This window comes from Eurosta solidaginis, chromosome 5 (assembly GCF_040869045.1).
Source record: "Eurosta solidaginis isolate ZX-2024a chromosome 5, ASM4086904v1, whole genome shotgun sequence".
NCBI lineage: Eukaryota > Metazoa > Arthropoda > Insecta > Diptera > Tephritidae > Eurosta > Eurosta solidaginis.
Genome location: NC_090323.1, coordinates 262,949,681 through 262,966,545, shown reverse-complemented (window position 1 = coordinate 262,966,545; position 16,865 = coordinate 262,949,681). Strand labels below are relative to the sequence as shown.

At 38.3% G+C, this 16,865-nt stretch overlaps 1 protein-coding gene across 1 annotated transcript; it reads left to right on the top strand.

Moving 5' to 3' along the window:
* The first annotated feature begins 2,066 nt into the window (after positions 1-2,066).
* Positions 2,067-16,385, top strand: PXo (P[[i]]-sensitive XPR1 orthologue). The gene is made up of 6 exons (XM_067790127.1): positions 2,067-2,232; positions 3,891-5,079; positions 5,164-5,358; positions 12,432-12,601; positions 12,857-13,099; positions 15,591-16,385. The coding sequence occupies exons 1-6, from the start codon at positions 2,164-2,166 to the stop codon at positions 15,726-15,728; spliced, it is 2,004 nt and encodes a 667-aa protein (XP_067646228.1). The 5' UTR covers positions 2,067-2,163; the 3' UTR covers positions 15,729-16,385.
* Positions 16,386-16,865: the final 480 nt, after the last annotated feature.

The following is a 16,865-nucleotide window of genomic DNA, read 5'->3' as shown; positions in this document are numbered from 1 at the left end:
TGTTTCTTATGCCACGATCTTGTTTTATTTCACTCCGTTTTTTGCGGTTTCTCAGTATTCTGTGATGTCCTTAGCTCTACTCACAGTTTTTAATTCGTTTTGGCTTCCTTATTGTTCTCCTTGTTTGCAGTGATACTGTTTTTATTCCACTTCACTATGCGTCGGTGGTGGTCGTTTTGGTGGCGGTAGAGTTCTTGCAGTATCCGAGAGAAATATTTTTCCTTCTTTCAAGAATTTTTTTAGGATTTGTCCTGCACCCTTGTTGTCAATGTCGCTGTGATCCGTCCCTTTACATTGACTATACCATTCGCCGTTGCAAAGTTGATGGATTGAACTCCTTTGCAGTAAGTATCCTGCTTAGTATAAAAATGAAATCAGTCCTGCTAAATTAAGCAGGGTTGGATCGTTAGTAGAATGCCAATTTAGGCAGTAGGATGCCGATTTAGGCTGTAGGATGCCGATTTAGGCAGTATGGCAGGATCGCCATGTAATGTTTGGGAGAATGAAAATAAAGTAATTTAGGTTGCAGTGCCCATTTTGCGGCACCAGATAGAATTAAGTTCTTTATTCAAAAGTTGTTTCTTTTATACAAAATTTCTATGAGCTATAATAATTACTTACATTAATACTTACAAACTAAGTATATAACACACATACGTTCAGTTCATTTCCCTGGGAACTGCATTCTAAGCATAAATAAAATTAGCTGTGGAATCTGCAACGCAAGCACAAATGAATCATGTTAATAATTTGTCTACAGGTAAAGGCTTGTTGCGAGCAAGCTCCAAACAGTAGCATACCAAGATTCAGGTTACCAGATGATGCACGGTGTACAAAATATATGTTTGTACAAATGAATGAATGTGTCAATAGAATCTCAGACCGCACCAAAGCGAGCCAAAATATATGTATGTACAAATGCATTAATATGTATGTAAGAGTCAATGCATTTTAAGACATTCCAAAATGGGTTGAAATATATGTTTGTACAAATGAGTGAATAACTTAATGAGTGAATGCTACAATAGTCACTTAATGGAGAACAAAATAGGCCCGAAAATGCCCGGAGATATTGCGAAAACGATTTGGAGGCAGTTTCACAAGTTCCTTATAATTCTCAAGAAGTCCCGAAACGAATATCGCAGAGGATACAATACCACTTTTGTAACTTTAGAACACGAACATACCAACACAGGATCGGTACATCCTTTAGCAGCAATCTGGAAATGTAACTACATGTTGTATATAGAGTTTGAGAAAATGTATAGGTATTATATAACTTCGCCTCGGGAAAGAGAAGTCCTAAATAGGAGAGGCCTTGGAGGAAGAAATACAACCAAATTCTGGTCAAATAAATAAACTTTAAACACAGAAAAGTGACGACTTCTAGCTCTTGGAGAGGGTTTATTTGAGCTAAAAGCTGGTCTGTAGGGGAGATTTATGCGCTCAACACGCGTTTACTACGGTAAAACGGAAGGAAGAGTGAGAGCTGCAGTAATCGTATGGAAACACCTGAACTTTATGATTAGGTCAAGTGTTACAAGTGCAAAAGGCTCGTCCTTCTCAAGCCATCGTCTTCAACATACACCTAAAGAAGGTAGCTGAAAATATTGAGAAACGCTAAAGCATCGAGCTGGACCAAATTAGAAAGCAAATAAGGTTATCATAGAAGTGAGTATCGAGCTGAGTTCTCTTACCGGGGGATGAACTAAGACTGCGTCAAAAAGGTTCAAGCTATGACGAGTATAGAAATCTGTTAAGACCTATAAACGTGGCAAAGAGGGTATCATGGAAAGATTTCTATGCAAGCATTAAATACTCCCTGCTAGGTAAAGGAAAGCCTTATCGAAGGAAAGTGCGTAAAAATCCTTTTTCCGTTGATCGTAGATCCTACCAGATATGCACACTTCTAACTTCCGATTAAAAAAGTAAATACCTTCATCCAAAAGCTATATAAAGCCAAAAATCCGTCCAAGTTCATCTGCAAGCACAAAAGCTTTTCCTCACCCATATGTTTTCCCAAGCAAAATTTTTACTTTTCATTGACATTTGTATGTGTCCTCATTTGTTTTATTTGTGCCCGTGAAAATAATGCGAATGAAACAAGTGCTGCTCAAATTTTTATGTGAATTTATAGTAAATTAATACATCTAAATAGTTAAAATGAAATTTGCCGAGCACTTGAGTGCTCATATAACACCAGAATGGCGAAAACAATACATAAACTACGAGGTATGAAGTGAATTTCCATGGCGTCTTTTTTGCATTTCCAGATATGTGAGCCAAGTGAAAAATGAAAATCTTATAGACACTGTTGCTTCGGGTGGAAGAGCAGTGACAGCTGCTGTCAAATCTGTTGGTGACGTCATAAAAGCTCATAGGGTCGATGTCAAAGTGAGGAGCTTTTATTTTGGAGGGAAAATTGGATGATGGCTTGCGCATGTCCACAAAAAACCACTTCTTGCTTCATGTTTAGAAAAGTGCGATGTAAACAAAAGTGAAAATCAGACGTTTCATGAATTTGTTTATAAACAAAAACGTAAACAAAGCGAGCTTTAGATTATTGATAGTTTTGAGAGTGAAAGTTATTGGAGCACAGGCGCGTTAAAGTTTGTGTATGCGACATATTAAACACAAATGCAGTTATAAGCATGTACCTTACGATGCTCCTTTTCTTGAAAAATGTACAGATTCGTTCGATAGATGGTTAATGGAACTCCTTGAGGTTGACTTGAACTAACTAACCTGGATATAGAATAATTTTAGCACCGGCACATAAAGCATCCTTCAAACCGTGGCATTTCTCTTTAAAGATGTTCCTGCTAGCCAACCCGCAAGTAAAGCCATGAGCTCAACGATGAAACTCGATACATTGAACTCCTTCAGGCACTCTTGAGCTGACCTGTCTATCGTAATACTAGTGGTTGAGTTAGTGTTTTTCCTTATTAAATGTGTACGAAATTGAACCAATTTGAGAGTTCAAAGTATGGAGCATTACAAGCTTCTAAAGAGCCAACATCTACTAAATAGTTCATGAAGTATCTGTTCACACATTTCATACGTGTCCACCAAAATTGGTAAATATTTTTCATCCGCTCTTCGCCAGGCAATGAAAAATATTCTCTATGGAACTTAAATTAAGAACTTATAGTTTAAAGTAAGTATAGGTCGGTGTTGCATAGTCTAGCCAACGTCAGTTTTTATGAATTATCGCCAGAATGATGGAATGGGACAATCTGATGTTTCTCCGGTGTATGAATTCTTCAGTTTGCCTACGGTATAAATTTGAGTTTATCATATGGGTCTATCAGACAGTGGATAAGAATAACTTCCAGACCCCTTGTAAGTATCGCTGAGGAAGTTCCTCTAATATAAGCATTGCGGCCGATAGCTGCGCTCTGGTAATACTGCGGATTTGGTTTCTTTCGAGTTCCGGTCCCTTAACCGTGATGCCGTAGAATAAGAAGGCCTTGGAACATTATGTTCGCGCTAGAGACGAGCTGTTTAAGCTCCGGTGAAATATCACTCCACTCACGAAAGTATAAACATTATCTGTGTCACACGACATAACGACATCGCAGGAACTGGTCGGTGCTATGCATGTGAATTCCCCAGTTTTACTAAGGATAATTTTTCCACCTGTGTTGGTTAGTGCGTCCATGTTGAACTGCTCATCTTATGCAAGGACCAAAAATATCTAAGTATGAAAGCCATAAAATCTCAGAAGAATTTATCGTGGTATGGCGTTTCCATGTATCGATAGTCTGTGCAATAAGGAGTGCCTTAGCCCTCTAGTACTATATTTTAGTTCAAATGTAGACCTTTATCAGTTATTTGCAATCCCTGGTAATAATTATTTTCTTTATTTCCTCATTTTTTATCAACACCAGGAAATGAAGGCCATGCTATATGCGGCTGTAGAGCAGGCGCCCTCCGCTGAACTCGTCGATCCGGAAGTCCTCACGCGCTACTTTGCCAAATTTGACGAACAATTCTTTCATTACTGCGACAAAGAGTTGGCCAAAATTAATACGTTTTACTCCGAGAAAATGGCTGAAGCGACACGCAAATATGGTAATCTCCGTAGCGAGCTTAGCGAAACTCTAGAAATGGGTGCTGTAAAGAAACAACCAGCATGGAAATCCAAAACACCATTGGGCAAAAAGAATGTACCAGCGCGCAAGATACAAGATCTCAAATTGGCATTTAGTGAATTTTATTTGGGTTTAATTTTATTACAAAACTATCAAAATTTAAATTTCACCGGATTTCGTAAGATACTGAAGAAACATGACAAACTTTTGTGTGTGAGCGCTGGTGTTAAGTGGCGTGAGGAACATGTGGAATCGGCACATTTCTATGTTAACAAAGATATCGATCGACTCATACAAGAAACAGAGCGCGCCTTCACCAATGACATTGAGGGTGGTGATCGACAGAAGGCCATGAAACGTTTGCGCGTACCACCGTTGGGTGAACAGCAAAGCCCTTGGACCACATTCAAAGTGGGACTCTTTTCGGGCGCTTTTGTTGTACTCTTCATAACAGTCGTTTTATCAGCATTTTTTCATGGTTTCGGTGAGGATTGGCGTGTGGGTTTGCGTATGTTTCGTGGACCATTTCTTGTTATAGAATTTCTTTTTATGTGGGGCGTCAATGTGTATGGCTGGCGTTCGTCGGGTGTTAATCATGTGCTCATTTTCGAATTGGATCCACGTAATCATTTGTCTGAGCAGAATATCATGGAAGTTGCTTCCGTGTTTGGTGTGATTTGGGCTATTTGTGTGCTTTGCTATATATATTGCGATCCGTTGGGTATACCACAATATTCGGCACCACTTTTTCTTTATACGCTAATGCTTGCATTTTTGCTCAATCCGACAAAAACGTTTCATCATGAAGCGCGTTATTGGGCAGTGCGTGTGTTGAGTCGCATTGTAATGGCGCCATTTTTCTTTGTGACATTTGCCGATTTTTGGCTTGCCGATCAACTGAACAGTCTTGTACCGGCATTTCTTGATATTCCTTTCATTATATGCTTCTTTGGTGAGAATCCCAGTTGGCATCGTACCGAATATGGTAAGTCACTGAATGATTAGGGTTTTGTACCAACGCTGTTTTTATATATAATCACATGTTCCGTTGTCTTTTATTTTGGCAAAGCTGGCAGCACCTGCGTCCAGGATATTTCGCTGATTCGTCCGGTCGTAGCTATTTTACCAGCATATTGGCGTTTTGCACAGTGTATTCGTCGTTATCGCGATACTCGTGAAGCTTTTCCACATTTGGTGAATGCCGCTAAGTACGCCACATCATTTTTCGTAGTGATATTCTCTTACAAGTTCCAGACGACTGTAGGTAAGTAAGAAACACTGGACTTCTTTAAACCTAACTAGTTGGATTATAAATGCTCGAACTTAATAATGCGCTGTTGATAATTATAGTGCAAATTTGAGAAAATTCATCGGTTTCCTCATTTAATCGCATTTCAGTAAATATATTCTTAGTGGATAGAGTTGCCACCTAGATTTTATTATATCCTTCCATTGGGCGCTTTCAAAGAACAAAGAAAGAGATTTTGTTATATGAGCGTCGTGCTGAGCTAACTGTCAAATGAGATAACTTTTCTTAAATTTAAAGGAAAATTCATCATAATATTAAAAGGAAAAATTTTATTCATAAACTTTAAAATGTCAAAGAACCGCCAGACAGGCGAAAAAGCACGCTGACCAAATGCAGCGAAAAATGTTTGTGCTCAGTAATTTGAAGTAAAATGTCCACCGTTATTTCTGAAAGCGCCCATTGTATTTTATATCCACTATTAACTCGGAAAGCATACAATTACTGGCGTATGCTGATGATACTGATACTACTGGCCCGAACGAACACGCTGTGAGTTCTGCCTTCTAGGGATTAGATAAAGAAACTAAAAAGTGGGTCTTGCCGTAAATGAGGAAAAGACGAATACTTGCTGTCATCCAAGAAGGAATCTGTGCATTCGCGCCTTGGTAGCCACGCCACTGTTGACGGATATAAATTCAATACTGTGAAGGATTTGGTTTATTTGGAAACCAGCATTAGTACCAAAAAAAACGTCAGCTTAGAAATAAAATGAAGAAAAACTCTTGCCAAGAAGTGCTACTTTGGACTGTGTAGGCAACAGAAAACGAATGAACGACGAAAACGGCGACCTTGTAAGTGATGTCCAGAAAGTACTTAGATTATGGAGAGAACACTTCTCTGCACTCTTAAATGGAGACAGCGATTTACCGAACAGGGATGACGAATCGGATCCCGCAATCGATGATGATGGAATAAATGTCCCCCCACCCGATTATGACGAAGTCAGAATAGCAATAACCAGATTGAAAAAAAAACAAGGCCGCGGGCGCTGATGGACTGCCTGCGGAGCTATTCAAATACTGCGGCGAGGAGTTGGTAAGGCGCATGCATCAGCTTCTACGCAAAATATGGGCGGACGAGTGCATGCCCGACGATTGGAATCTAAGTGTTCTTTGCCCAGTCCACAAGAAGGGGATACTGCACCAGTTATCGCGGAATCAGCCTTCTTAATATCGCGTATAAGGTCCTGTCAAGTGTATTGTGCGAAAGATTGAAGCCCATCGATGAAGCCCACCGTGAATCGGCTGATTGGACCTTGTCAGTGCCGCTTCAGACCTGGTAAATCTACCATTGACCAGATTTTCACAATGCGCCAAATCTTGGAAAAAAGCAGCGAAAAAAGAATCGACACACATCACCTCTTCGTCGATTTTGAAGCCGCCTTCGACAGCACGAAAAGGAGTTGCCTATATGCCGCTATGTCTGAATTTGGTATCCCCGCAAAACTTATACGGCTGTGCAAAATGACGTTGAGCAACACCTTCAGCTCAGTCAGAATTGGGAAAAACCTCTTCGGGCCGCTCGAAGCTAAACGAAGTTTCAGGCAGGGTGACCCCCAATCGTGCGATTTCTTTAATTTGATGCTGGAGACAATTATGCTAGCTGCAGAACTTAACCGCTCTGGAGCAATATTCTATAAAAGCGTGCAATTACTGGAATATGCTGACGACATTGATATCATCGGCCTAAACACCCGCGCGTTAGTTCGGCTAACTCTAAACTGGAAAAGGAAGCGGTAAACATGGGTTTGATGGTGAATGAGGACAAAACGAAGTACCTGCTGTCATCGAGCAAAGAGTCAGCGCATATGCGCCTTGGCTACCACGCTACTGTTGGCAGCCATAATTTCGAAATAGTAAAAGACTTCGTTTATTTGGGAACCAGCATCAACACTAGCAATAACATCAGCTCCAAAATCCAGCGAAGAGCCACTCTTGCCAATAAATGCTACTTTGGACTAGGTAGGAAATTGAGAAGTAAAGTCCTCTCTCGGCAAACGAAAATCTTACTCTACAAGTCACTTATCGTTCCCGTCCTGCTATATGGTGCAGAAGCATGGACCATGGCAACATCAGTCCCCTAGCGGGCTAGGGGGTCAGAATATACCCGCGGTAGGTATACCTGTCGTAAGAGGCGGCTTAAATACCAGATTCAAGGGGCTGTATAGCGCAACCCTTCAGGTTGCCAGCGCAATATACAGCTTCTCCAAACCCAATTGTCAACTTCACCTATCCGCCGCGAATTCCGTTTTACTAACAGACCAGGCTCTGGCGACCCCAAGCTCCTAATGGAACCTTGGTGGTGGGGAGGGAAGGATGGTCTGAAGGTTTAATGTGGTCAAATAAATCGTTCCCGAGATGGTCGGGCTAGCACCTTGATGGTACTGTGTTACCGGAGCGTACCGGATCTGTATCCGGCAAAGGACTATCACATCGATAACACTCCCCAAAGCCTTCGGGGAGCAACCGTATCGCTACAACAACAACAATAACATGACAACATCAGATGAAACGGGTCTGGGAGTGTATATATATATACGCAGACATCAACATAGTCCAGCGAATTAAAACGAAGCAGCTGCGCTGGCTAGGCCATGTTATGCGAATGAAAGATGACCCTCCGGCCAAGAAAGTGTTTCTATCGAAACCCGCCTATGTAAGCAGAGGTAGAGGGAGGCCCACTCCGTTGGAAGGACCAGGTGGAAAACGATTTAAACTTCCTTGGTGTGATCAATTGGTGCCGGAGCGACTGGCGTGCCTTGTTGGATGGCCATAACCGTTTAATCGGTTAAGCGCAAATTAAGTAAGTAAGGCAACAGAAAAGTAAAGTCCTCCCTCGATGAACACACATCATGCTCTACAAGTAAACATTACAAGTAACCGGTCCTGATGTATGACTCGGAATCATAGACGGTGTCGAGAGAAGTTGAGATGGCTCTTGGAGTGTTCGAAAAAAAAGTTTTGCGGAATATTTATGGCCCTGTCCGTGATGCCGACGGCGAGTATCAATTGAGGTATAATGATGAGCTGTATGACCTTGGTGTAGCGCAGATATGACGATAGTGTAGCGAATAAAACCCCAAAGGCTTCGTTGGCTGGGTCATGTTATGCGACACCGCAGTTTGGAAGAAAAGGAAGGAGGAGACCTGTGCTGAGTTGGAATAGCTAGCGTGACTTGTAACGAAAACGGCCAAAATCGCCTAGGTGGTTAAGCGCTAATTAAGGATGATGATGAACGCATCATCTTATAATTTTGCGACTATTACGTATTTTTTTTGGGACCACTTCGGAATTGCTGAACTGTTTCCGGAAAAATCTGCGAATCAATTCAGGATTATTTGAAGGAATATTTTGGCTGCTTTCGGGATAACTACAGGACTATTTCGAAATATTTTCAGTACAATCTATGGCTCGTTTCGATACTTTATTCGGAGCATTTGGGAAATTTTTCGTTTGCGTGGTAATTTTTCAATCATTTCGTGATTGTCTTCTAGACTTTCTTTTTCGGATCATTCCAACCAAAAGCATTTTCAATCACGCTAGGCAGAATATAGTATATACTTTTGTACTCAAGAGATCTTTCTACTCGTTCTACAAACGAACGTAGAGCCGTTTTCATTGTCTAGCTCTTTTAATCAATGAGGCACTTCCACGCTTGTAGATGAAATGACGAGAAACTGATTAAGCTGAAGTGCTTTGTGTATATGTGAGACAACTTTCACCATGTTCCAAAACTTCGGTATGTTTCTCAGTTTAAGGCAACTACTGTTGGCCAACCAGCAGCATGAATTTGCAAGCCTTGACAGGTATATATACTTATTTAAGATAAAGTCGATAAGACATGCGGTGAATCATTGGGCTGGCCCTTTTGCTGGTCTTTATCGAGTAGGCTTATTTGAAGGCGCTACTGCTCGAATCGGTGAAGCGCTCCATCAGAGTTCTAGCACAGTTTCAGACAAGTCCAAATAAACGGCGGTCTCCACAGGCCGACTTCCAGCAATACAGGATTCAGACAACCTACTAAATGGCAAAATTTTAGTTAAATTTTTTTACAATTGACTACCTACATACATTTACGGCTACAAAAGAAATCAATGTTTAACAATCATCTACATATTTTACTTTTGCGAGTACCTAGAGAAGAGAATTTTTGAGTAGTCAAACTTAAAAGTTATGGAAACTTACAAGCCCCATGGGACAATAAAGCTTTATTCGTAACAAGTAATAAACAAGTTGAATGTACATATTGGTTTTATTATAAGTGCACATACGTATGTATTACATATGTACATTAGGCCATGTATGTTGGTGTGAAGCTACAAGAACCTACATACATTGTTAGGGAGAGTGCAAAAATACAGCAAATAAATCCATGTTGGTGGATCGAAATTTCTTTAGTTTTACGATATTTTTTTTTCGAAAACAAAAAAAGTTAACATATTTGTATATGTACTAGATTTTGATGGGAAGAGTGGGAAAGTTTTGCAGCCAAAATAGGTAACGCGAGTTTCCAGAACTACATATTATTTTAACTTTTCGCTTTCAACCACGGCACCTGTATACATTTGGGAACAAGAAAACAGCAGTGGAAATTTTTATCAACTTTCACCAATTAAATTCCTCTTTCCATATTCGATAATTTAAGAAAACGCTTTCGTGAACTTTCTAGCTGAAACTATGCAAACCCATGATGTAATAAACCAGACATGTGAAGTCAATATTACAAAATGGAGTCACATTTGACAATACTCGCCCTCATAAATTTAAGTGTTCTTCTTCTTGGCTTATTTGCAGCATTGATATTTACAGTATCATAACATATTACATTAATGCTTTTCTGAAATATGAAGTAACATGCAGAAAAACAATGTCTGTTGCCTGCATTTCCTTTTGTGGGAGGGTTTATTAAGTCAAAGGAACTGAATGGCTGGATCTTCAGGGTATCACATTGTCCACAACTACAAAATATGAAAACATACCGCTGACGTCAATGAGATGATTGACGATCTGGAACAATATCATGAACTTGCGAATGAGTATCTGGAAGGCTTGTAATACGATAACTCGGAATAGACGCTACATGGTATCATTTGCCTATGTAAAGCAAGGAAGTGAGGTATGCTCATTGAGCAGAAATAGGTAAAAAAACATTGGCTTATCAGAACTTTATTTTAAACAGCTGTGAGCAACCCTGCAAACGTTTAGACAAACATTAAATACACCCAGCGGTATGATCAAACTAGACACACATTGTCCCGACTTTATCATCTATCCACCAGCCTCTACTCTGTCTAACCCTCTTCCTCTCTTATTTCCTATTCCCTCTGCGGTTTCTAGTTTACCTTAACCGGCTCATTCAATTTCCCCACCCCTTTCAATCTTCCGTAAATGTTCCTGCTTTTTCTCTTATTTTTCTCGCTTTTGCTCTTATCCAAGTTAAACTCTCACTAATACTCTCAGTTCTTATTTTTATACTCAGCTGAGTGACCCAGAGCATCATCTGTTGGATACCGCTAATTTATTTATATATGTAATACCTGCCAAGATTTCAAGGGTTTTTTATTTCGCCCTGCAGAACTTTTTCATTTTCTTCTACTTAATATGGTAGGTGTCACAACCATTTTACAAAGTTTTTTCTAAAGTTATATTTCGCGTAAATAAACCAATCCAATTACCATGTGTCATCCCTTTTTTCATATTTGGTATAGAATTATGACATTTTTTTCATTTTTCGTAATTTTCGATATCGAAAATGTGGGCGTGGTCATAGTCGGATTTCGTTCATTTTTTATACCAAGATAAAGTGAGTTGAGATAAGTACGTGAACCAAGCTCAGTAAAGATATGTCGATTTTTGCCCAAGTTATCGTGTTAGCGGCCATGCGGAAGGACAGACGGACGACGGACGACTGTGTATAAAAACTGGGCGTGGCTTCAACCGATTTTCGATAACGTCATAAAATCTATGCTTCGACCAAATTTCAAAAGGATTGGCCAATTTTTGTTCGAATTATGGCATTAAAGGTATCCTAGACAAATTAAATGAAAAAGGGCGGAGCCACGCCCATTTTGAAATTTTCTTTTATTTTTGGATTTTGTTGCATCATATCATTACTGGAGTTGAATGTTGACATAATTTACTTATATACTGTAAAGATATTAAATTTTTTGTTAAAATTTTACTTTAAAAAAATTTTTTTTTAAAAGTGGGCGTGGTCCTTATCCGATTTTGCTAATTTTTATTAAGCGTACATATACTAATAGGAGTAACGTTTCTCCAAATTTCATCATGATATCTTCAACGACTGCCAAATTACAGCTTGCAAAGTTTTAAATTACCTTCTTTTAAAAGTGGGCGGTGCCACGCCCATTGTCAAAAATTTTACTAATTTTCTATTCTGCGTCATAATTTCAACCCACATACCAAGTTTCATCGCTTTATCTGTCTTTGGTAGTGAATTATTGCACTTTTTCTGTTTTTCGAAATTTTCGATATCGAAAAAGTGGGCGTGGTTATAGTCCGAAATCGTTCATTTTAAATAGCGATCTGAGATGAGTGTTCAGGAACCTACATATCAAAGTTCATCAAGATACCTCAAATTTTACTCAAGTTATCGTGTTAGCGGACGGACGGACGGACGGACGGACATGGCTCAATCAAATTTTTTTTCGATCCTGATGATTTTGATATATGGAAGTCTATATCTATCTCGATTCCTTTATACCTGTACAACCAACCGTTATCCAATCAAACTTAATATACTCTGTGAGCTCTGCTCAACTGAGTATAAAAACAAAATTGTGAGTGCCTTGGTCTACACTAAATTACTTGTCTTACTTTTATTTACGTAAAAAATAATTGACATCTTCACAAATCAGTTTAATTGACTCGTAAAAACATTTTCAAGAAAAACACGTCGAAGCGTTGACAGTGGAAATTTACTTTTAATGATTATGTACATACATAAATAATTTACTTATGGCTGCTGTCGCTCATCATGTGTATATCTTCCTTTTATTCTATACAAAGCATCTTATGCCACTTCGAAGGATAATCCTTGGTTCTATTGCTGGATAGTTGCGGCCATTGTAACCTCATGCTATGCCTACACCTGGGACATTAAATTTGATTGGGGTCTCTTTGATGCCAAAGCGGGTGACAATCGCTTTTTGCGCGAAGAAATTGTCTACTCGTCGACGGTGAGTGCACAAACATTGCCTAATGTATTTATAAAAGCATTTACTACTTACAAAATTATGTTCATATGAATATTTAAAGAGACACATCTTTTGGCTACTTCCCAATTCCTTTCTTTATTACTGTCACTTTGTGCCAATAAATTGCTAAAATTTTTGTTTTGTGCAATTAAGCATCGTTTTACTTTTTGTTATTGCTGTTTTGTTAGGACTATAATAAATATGACTCACTTTAACTTTGTTGTTTTTTTTTCGCAGTGGTTTTACTATTTTGGCATTGTAGAAGATTTGGTGTTACGTTTTGGTTGGACAGTTTCGATGAGCCTAATTGAGGCTGGCTATATGGAGGGTGATGTTATGGTGACAATACTCAGTCCGTTGGAAGTATTTCGGCGCTTTATTTGGAATTATTTTCGTTTGGAGAATGAACATTTGAATAATTGTGGCAAATTTCGTGCTGTACGAGACATTTCGGTGGCACCTATGGATTGTTCAGATCAGGTGGATATATATATTTTATTTAATTTTTGTGGATGGATATGAAAAAATGTCTAGTCCACCATGGTTGTTGTCGTCACAGAAATATTCCTTTACTAAAGTACTTGCTAAAATTGAGGAAGCTTCCTCCTATAATCCGTTTCTCCCTCCCTATCCCATTCTATATCTTATTACACAGAAAAACATTCCACTCCCACTCCCTTATACTTCCACGCCCACTTCAAACCCCAGTTCCTCTCTTGCATCCAGTTCCATTGCTGATCCCAATTCCAATCTTACTTATTCACACTACACCTTATTCTCCTCTCTAGCGCTCCCACCCACACTATCACTCTCATTCCGATACTCGTACTCAATTCTCTAACCTATACCAGCCCAATTCCCTCATTTATAGAATCTCTATACCAAATATTGCAAACCTGCTCCGAATAGTGCGAATAACTGAACCGTCGAAAAGATAAACCCAAATATTCTGTATAGATAATTTACTTATTTAACAGCACTACGGTAGTAGTACTATGATAGTAGGTCTTTATAGCTTAATGTATTCGTCTACTTCACTCATAGCGTGGTAAAATCAAACTAATTGAGTATTCCTTGGCTTGCGCTGCATCTATACCCTCAGATACGTCTTTCGCCTGTTTCTCCTAGGGTTCAGACTTTTCGCGAACAGCTTTCTCGAATAGGTGCTTATTTATTCTTTGTTACAGTGTACATGTGTTCGTAATGCCGTTTTCGCTCTTACCTGCCCTTAACATGCATGTGTGACGTTTTCTATATCATCGGCTTTCTTTGCCATTGTTATTGTGCAGCATATATTTACTATCGGCATAGTGATGTATAGAGATTGCTAATATTCATCGCAATATTTTATTAAATGGGTGCGTGGCACGGCCTACTTTTCCTTAACTCTATATTCAAACCAAATATATTGGAATTTTTGGAAAATGAAATTTATATCCATAAATGCGGCCTACGGAGTTCCGTCTGGTATATCGCCCGCCCGTTGTGTCAACTTTAATATTGCGAGCAACTATGGTGGCGGTGCTGGGCAAGGAGTGAGCCAGCACTAATCTAAACCCTCGCGGTCTGTTTATAACTAGATACCCAACCAATTGAGTGACATGTTTAAATCGGCGAATACTGCTGAAAGAGCCCGGCTATTCAACTTGTATCATTCGCTGGCTGTTGCCATCCTGGAATATCTAGATTTAAGGGGACTTTAAGTATTGCGTTCGGAATCTTTCGGGACAGTTTTTTTTGGTTTTTTTGGAATAATAACATAAATATGATGGACTTTTTCATGACTGTTTTGGAGTATCTCAGGATGAATTCGGGACCGTTTCGGGATCAATTTGGAACTTTAACGGGATGCTTTGAGGTCGTTTTTGGGACTTCTTGGGCACACATTTGGAATAATATCAGATTTTTTATCATTTCGGATTGTTTTTTTGATCGATTCAGGACTATTTCAAGATGATTTTGAGTATTTTAGGACTATCACTAGATCATTAAGTAATAATTTCGGGGCAGTACAACTTCCAAAAAAATTTCCTTCTTTAGTATTAGCTTGTTTCATTAAAACAAGTTCAGCTGTTCTGGTGTGGGTAAGTCACGAAGGCAACCCCCAGTCACCTCGATATCGAATAGTCTAGATTTCGAAACATCACAACTTTCACATTTATAATATGTGTATGTATGGTATAGAATTAGGCCCAAATAACTTTGGAAATGCTGTCAGCTTTCGAGTTACTTACAGGATAATTTCGGAATCTGGGGCTGTTTCGGGATTGTTTCGAAACTATTTGGTCATCGGACTATATTCTGGGTTGCTTCTGAGGCGATTTGGGACTATTTCTGGATCACTAAGGAACTTTTCGTAATAATTTTTGAACCATTTAGGGATATTTTTCAGATTATTTTTGAAATAAAAATGTCCCCGACCATTTACAAATTAGTTTGAGACTATGCTCGGAATTATTTCTGGTCTACTTCTAGATTACATCATGATTATTTCGCGAACATTCCGGAATTGTGTTCGGAATCGTTTCGAGTTTATTTCTAGATTATTTCAGGGATATTTAAGGCTCATTTCGGGATTATTATTAGGACGTTTGGATTTTGATCCAGATCTTTTCAGGACTGTTTCGAATCAGTTTATTGGTTGTTATCGTCAATTCGTGATTTTTTTCGAAACAAGTTCAAGACCATTTAGGAATCATTTTGTAAAAAAGTGTTGCCGCTTTGGGGGTTCATTTTCAACCTATTCGGGATTATGCATGCCTCAATTTTGGGATATTTTTGGGATTGTTTTAAGATCGTTTCTTGGTATGTCTCGGAACTGTTTCGGCATGATGTTGGGGGTACATCGCAATAATTTGTCCGAACTGAGCTGCGGGCTTAGGCTATTTCGTCATATATCATAGGAAACCGAAATAGATTATCAAAAAACTGTGTCTTACCCACAATTTATTTTATTTTACGTTTTTGGCAGACCACTATTTTACGTATGATGGACGAGGAGGACGGTGTGATCAATCGACGTGGTAAGACCAAAGGTATATCCAAAAAGAAAGAGCAACAACGTCTGTTGCTGCTACAAGGCGAGTCTGTGGAGGATTTATGCTCTTAAGTGGTCAATGATATTACATTTTAATTGGTAGTTTTTTCATTACAATAAAGATAGTTTTGCATGCTCATTTATTTATTTTAGTCCTATTTATTATTAACATTTACTTGTTAAACCAATTATCAGAGATTTATCAAACCAGATTTTGTATCAAAAGCACAAATAAGGCAATGGTACAAATAAAAAAAAATGTGTGTGGCAGCAGTACATTAATCTTGATGCATGTATTATACAAATAAGCGTTTCTGTACTATACCTACTTATAAATAAATAAAATAAACTGTTACCTTAGAAGCACATAAAAACTTGAATAAAGAAAGCCTCGCTGTTGTCGCACATGTAGTTCAATGAAGTGATATATGATTTGGTGAAACGTGTTACTTAAGTGGCTTTTTGTGGGCCACACTCTCAAGGTGGAACTACTTAAAGAACATTTGTTATTTACTTCATATATAGATACTTATTCACGCAGGCTGGATGTTGTAGGTATATATTTGTATATAATCGAAATATAAGCAAAAATACTTGAGTTTAATGGTGTTTTAGAAGATAGTTAATAATATAACAAAAAAATTGTATTAAAATTAAATACTGTTATTTTTATGTATTTCATGTGTGCTAAAATTATAATAAATAAATATGTTAACTATGCTATCACGAGCGTTAAATTTAAATTCTTTTTTGTTGGTTTTTTGGCCTTTGGTTTGTAAAAATATTTGTAAGTTGTCGAGCTCGAGGCCATACAATATTAAATAACACACAAAAACTTTTTATTTATATGTGTTATATATTGTCATTTTTTCTTTATTTATCGATATTTCGACTTCAATTAGGTCGACCTGGTACTTCCAACGACTCCTGAAGATGACTTCTAATTGAAGTCGAAATATCGATAAATAAAGAAAAAATGACAATATATAACACATATAAATAAAAAGTTTTTGTGTGTTATTTAATATTGTATGGCCTCGAGGTCGACAACTTACAAACGCTAATAATAATTGTAATAAAATATTGTGCAAAAAATATTTATCTTCATTAATTTTTATGGAAACATCCAAGGTAATATATTCAGCAAATATCTGCACAGTTAATTGTTTTTTTTTTTTCTTTTTTTAATTGCCAAATAAATTTGATTAG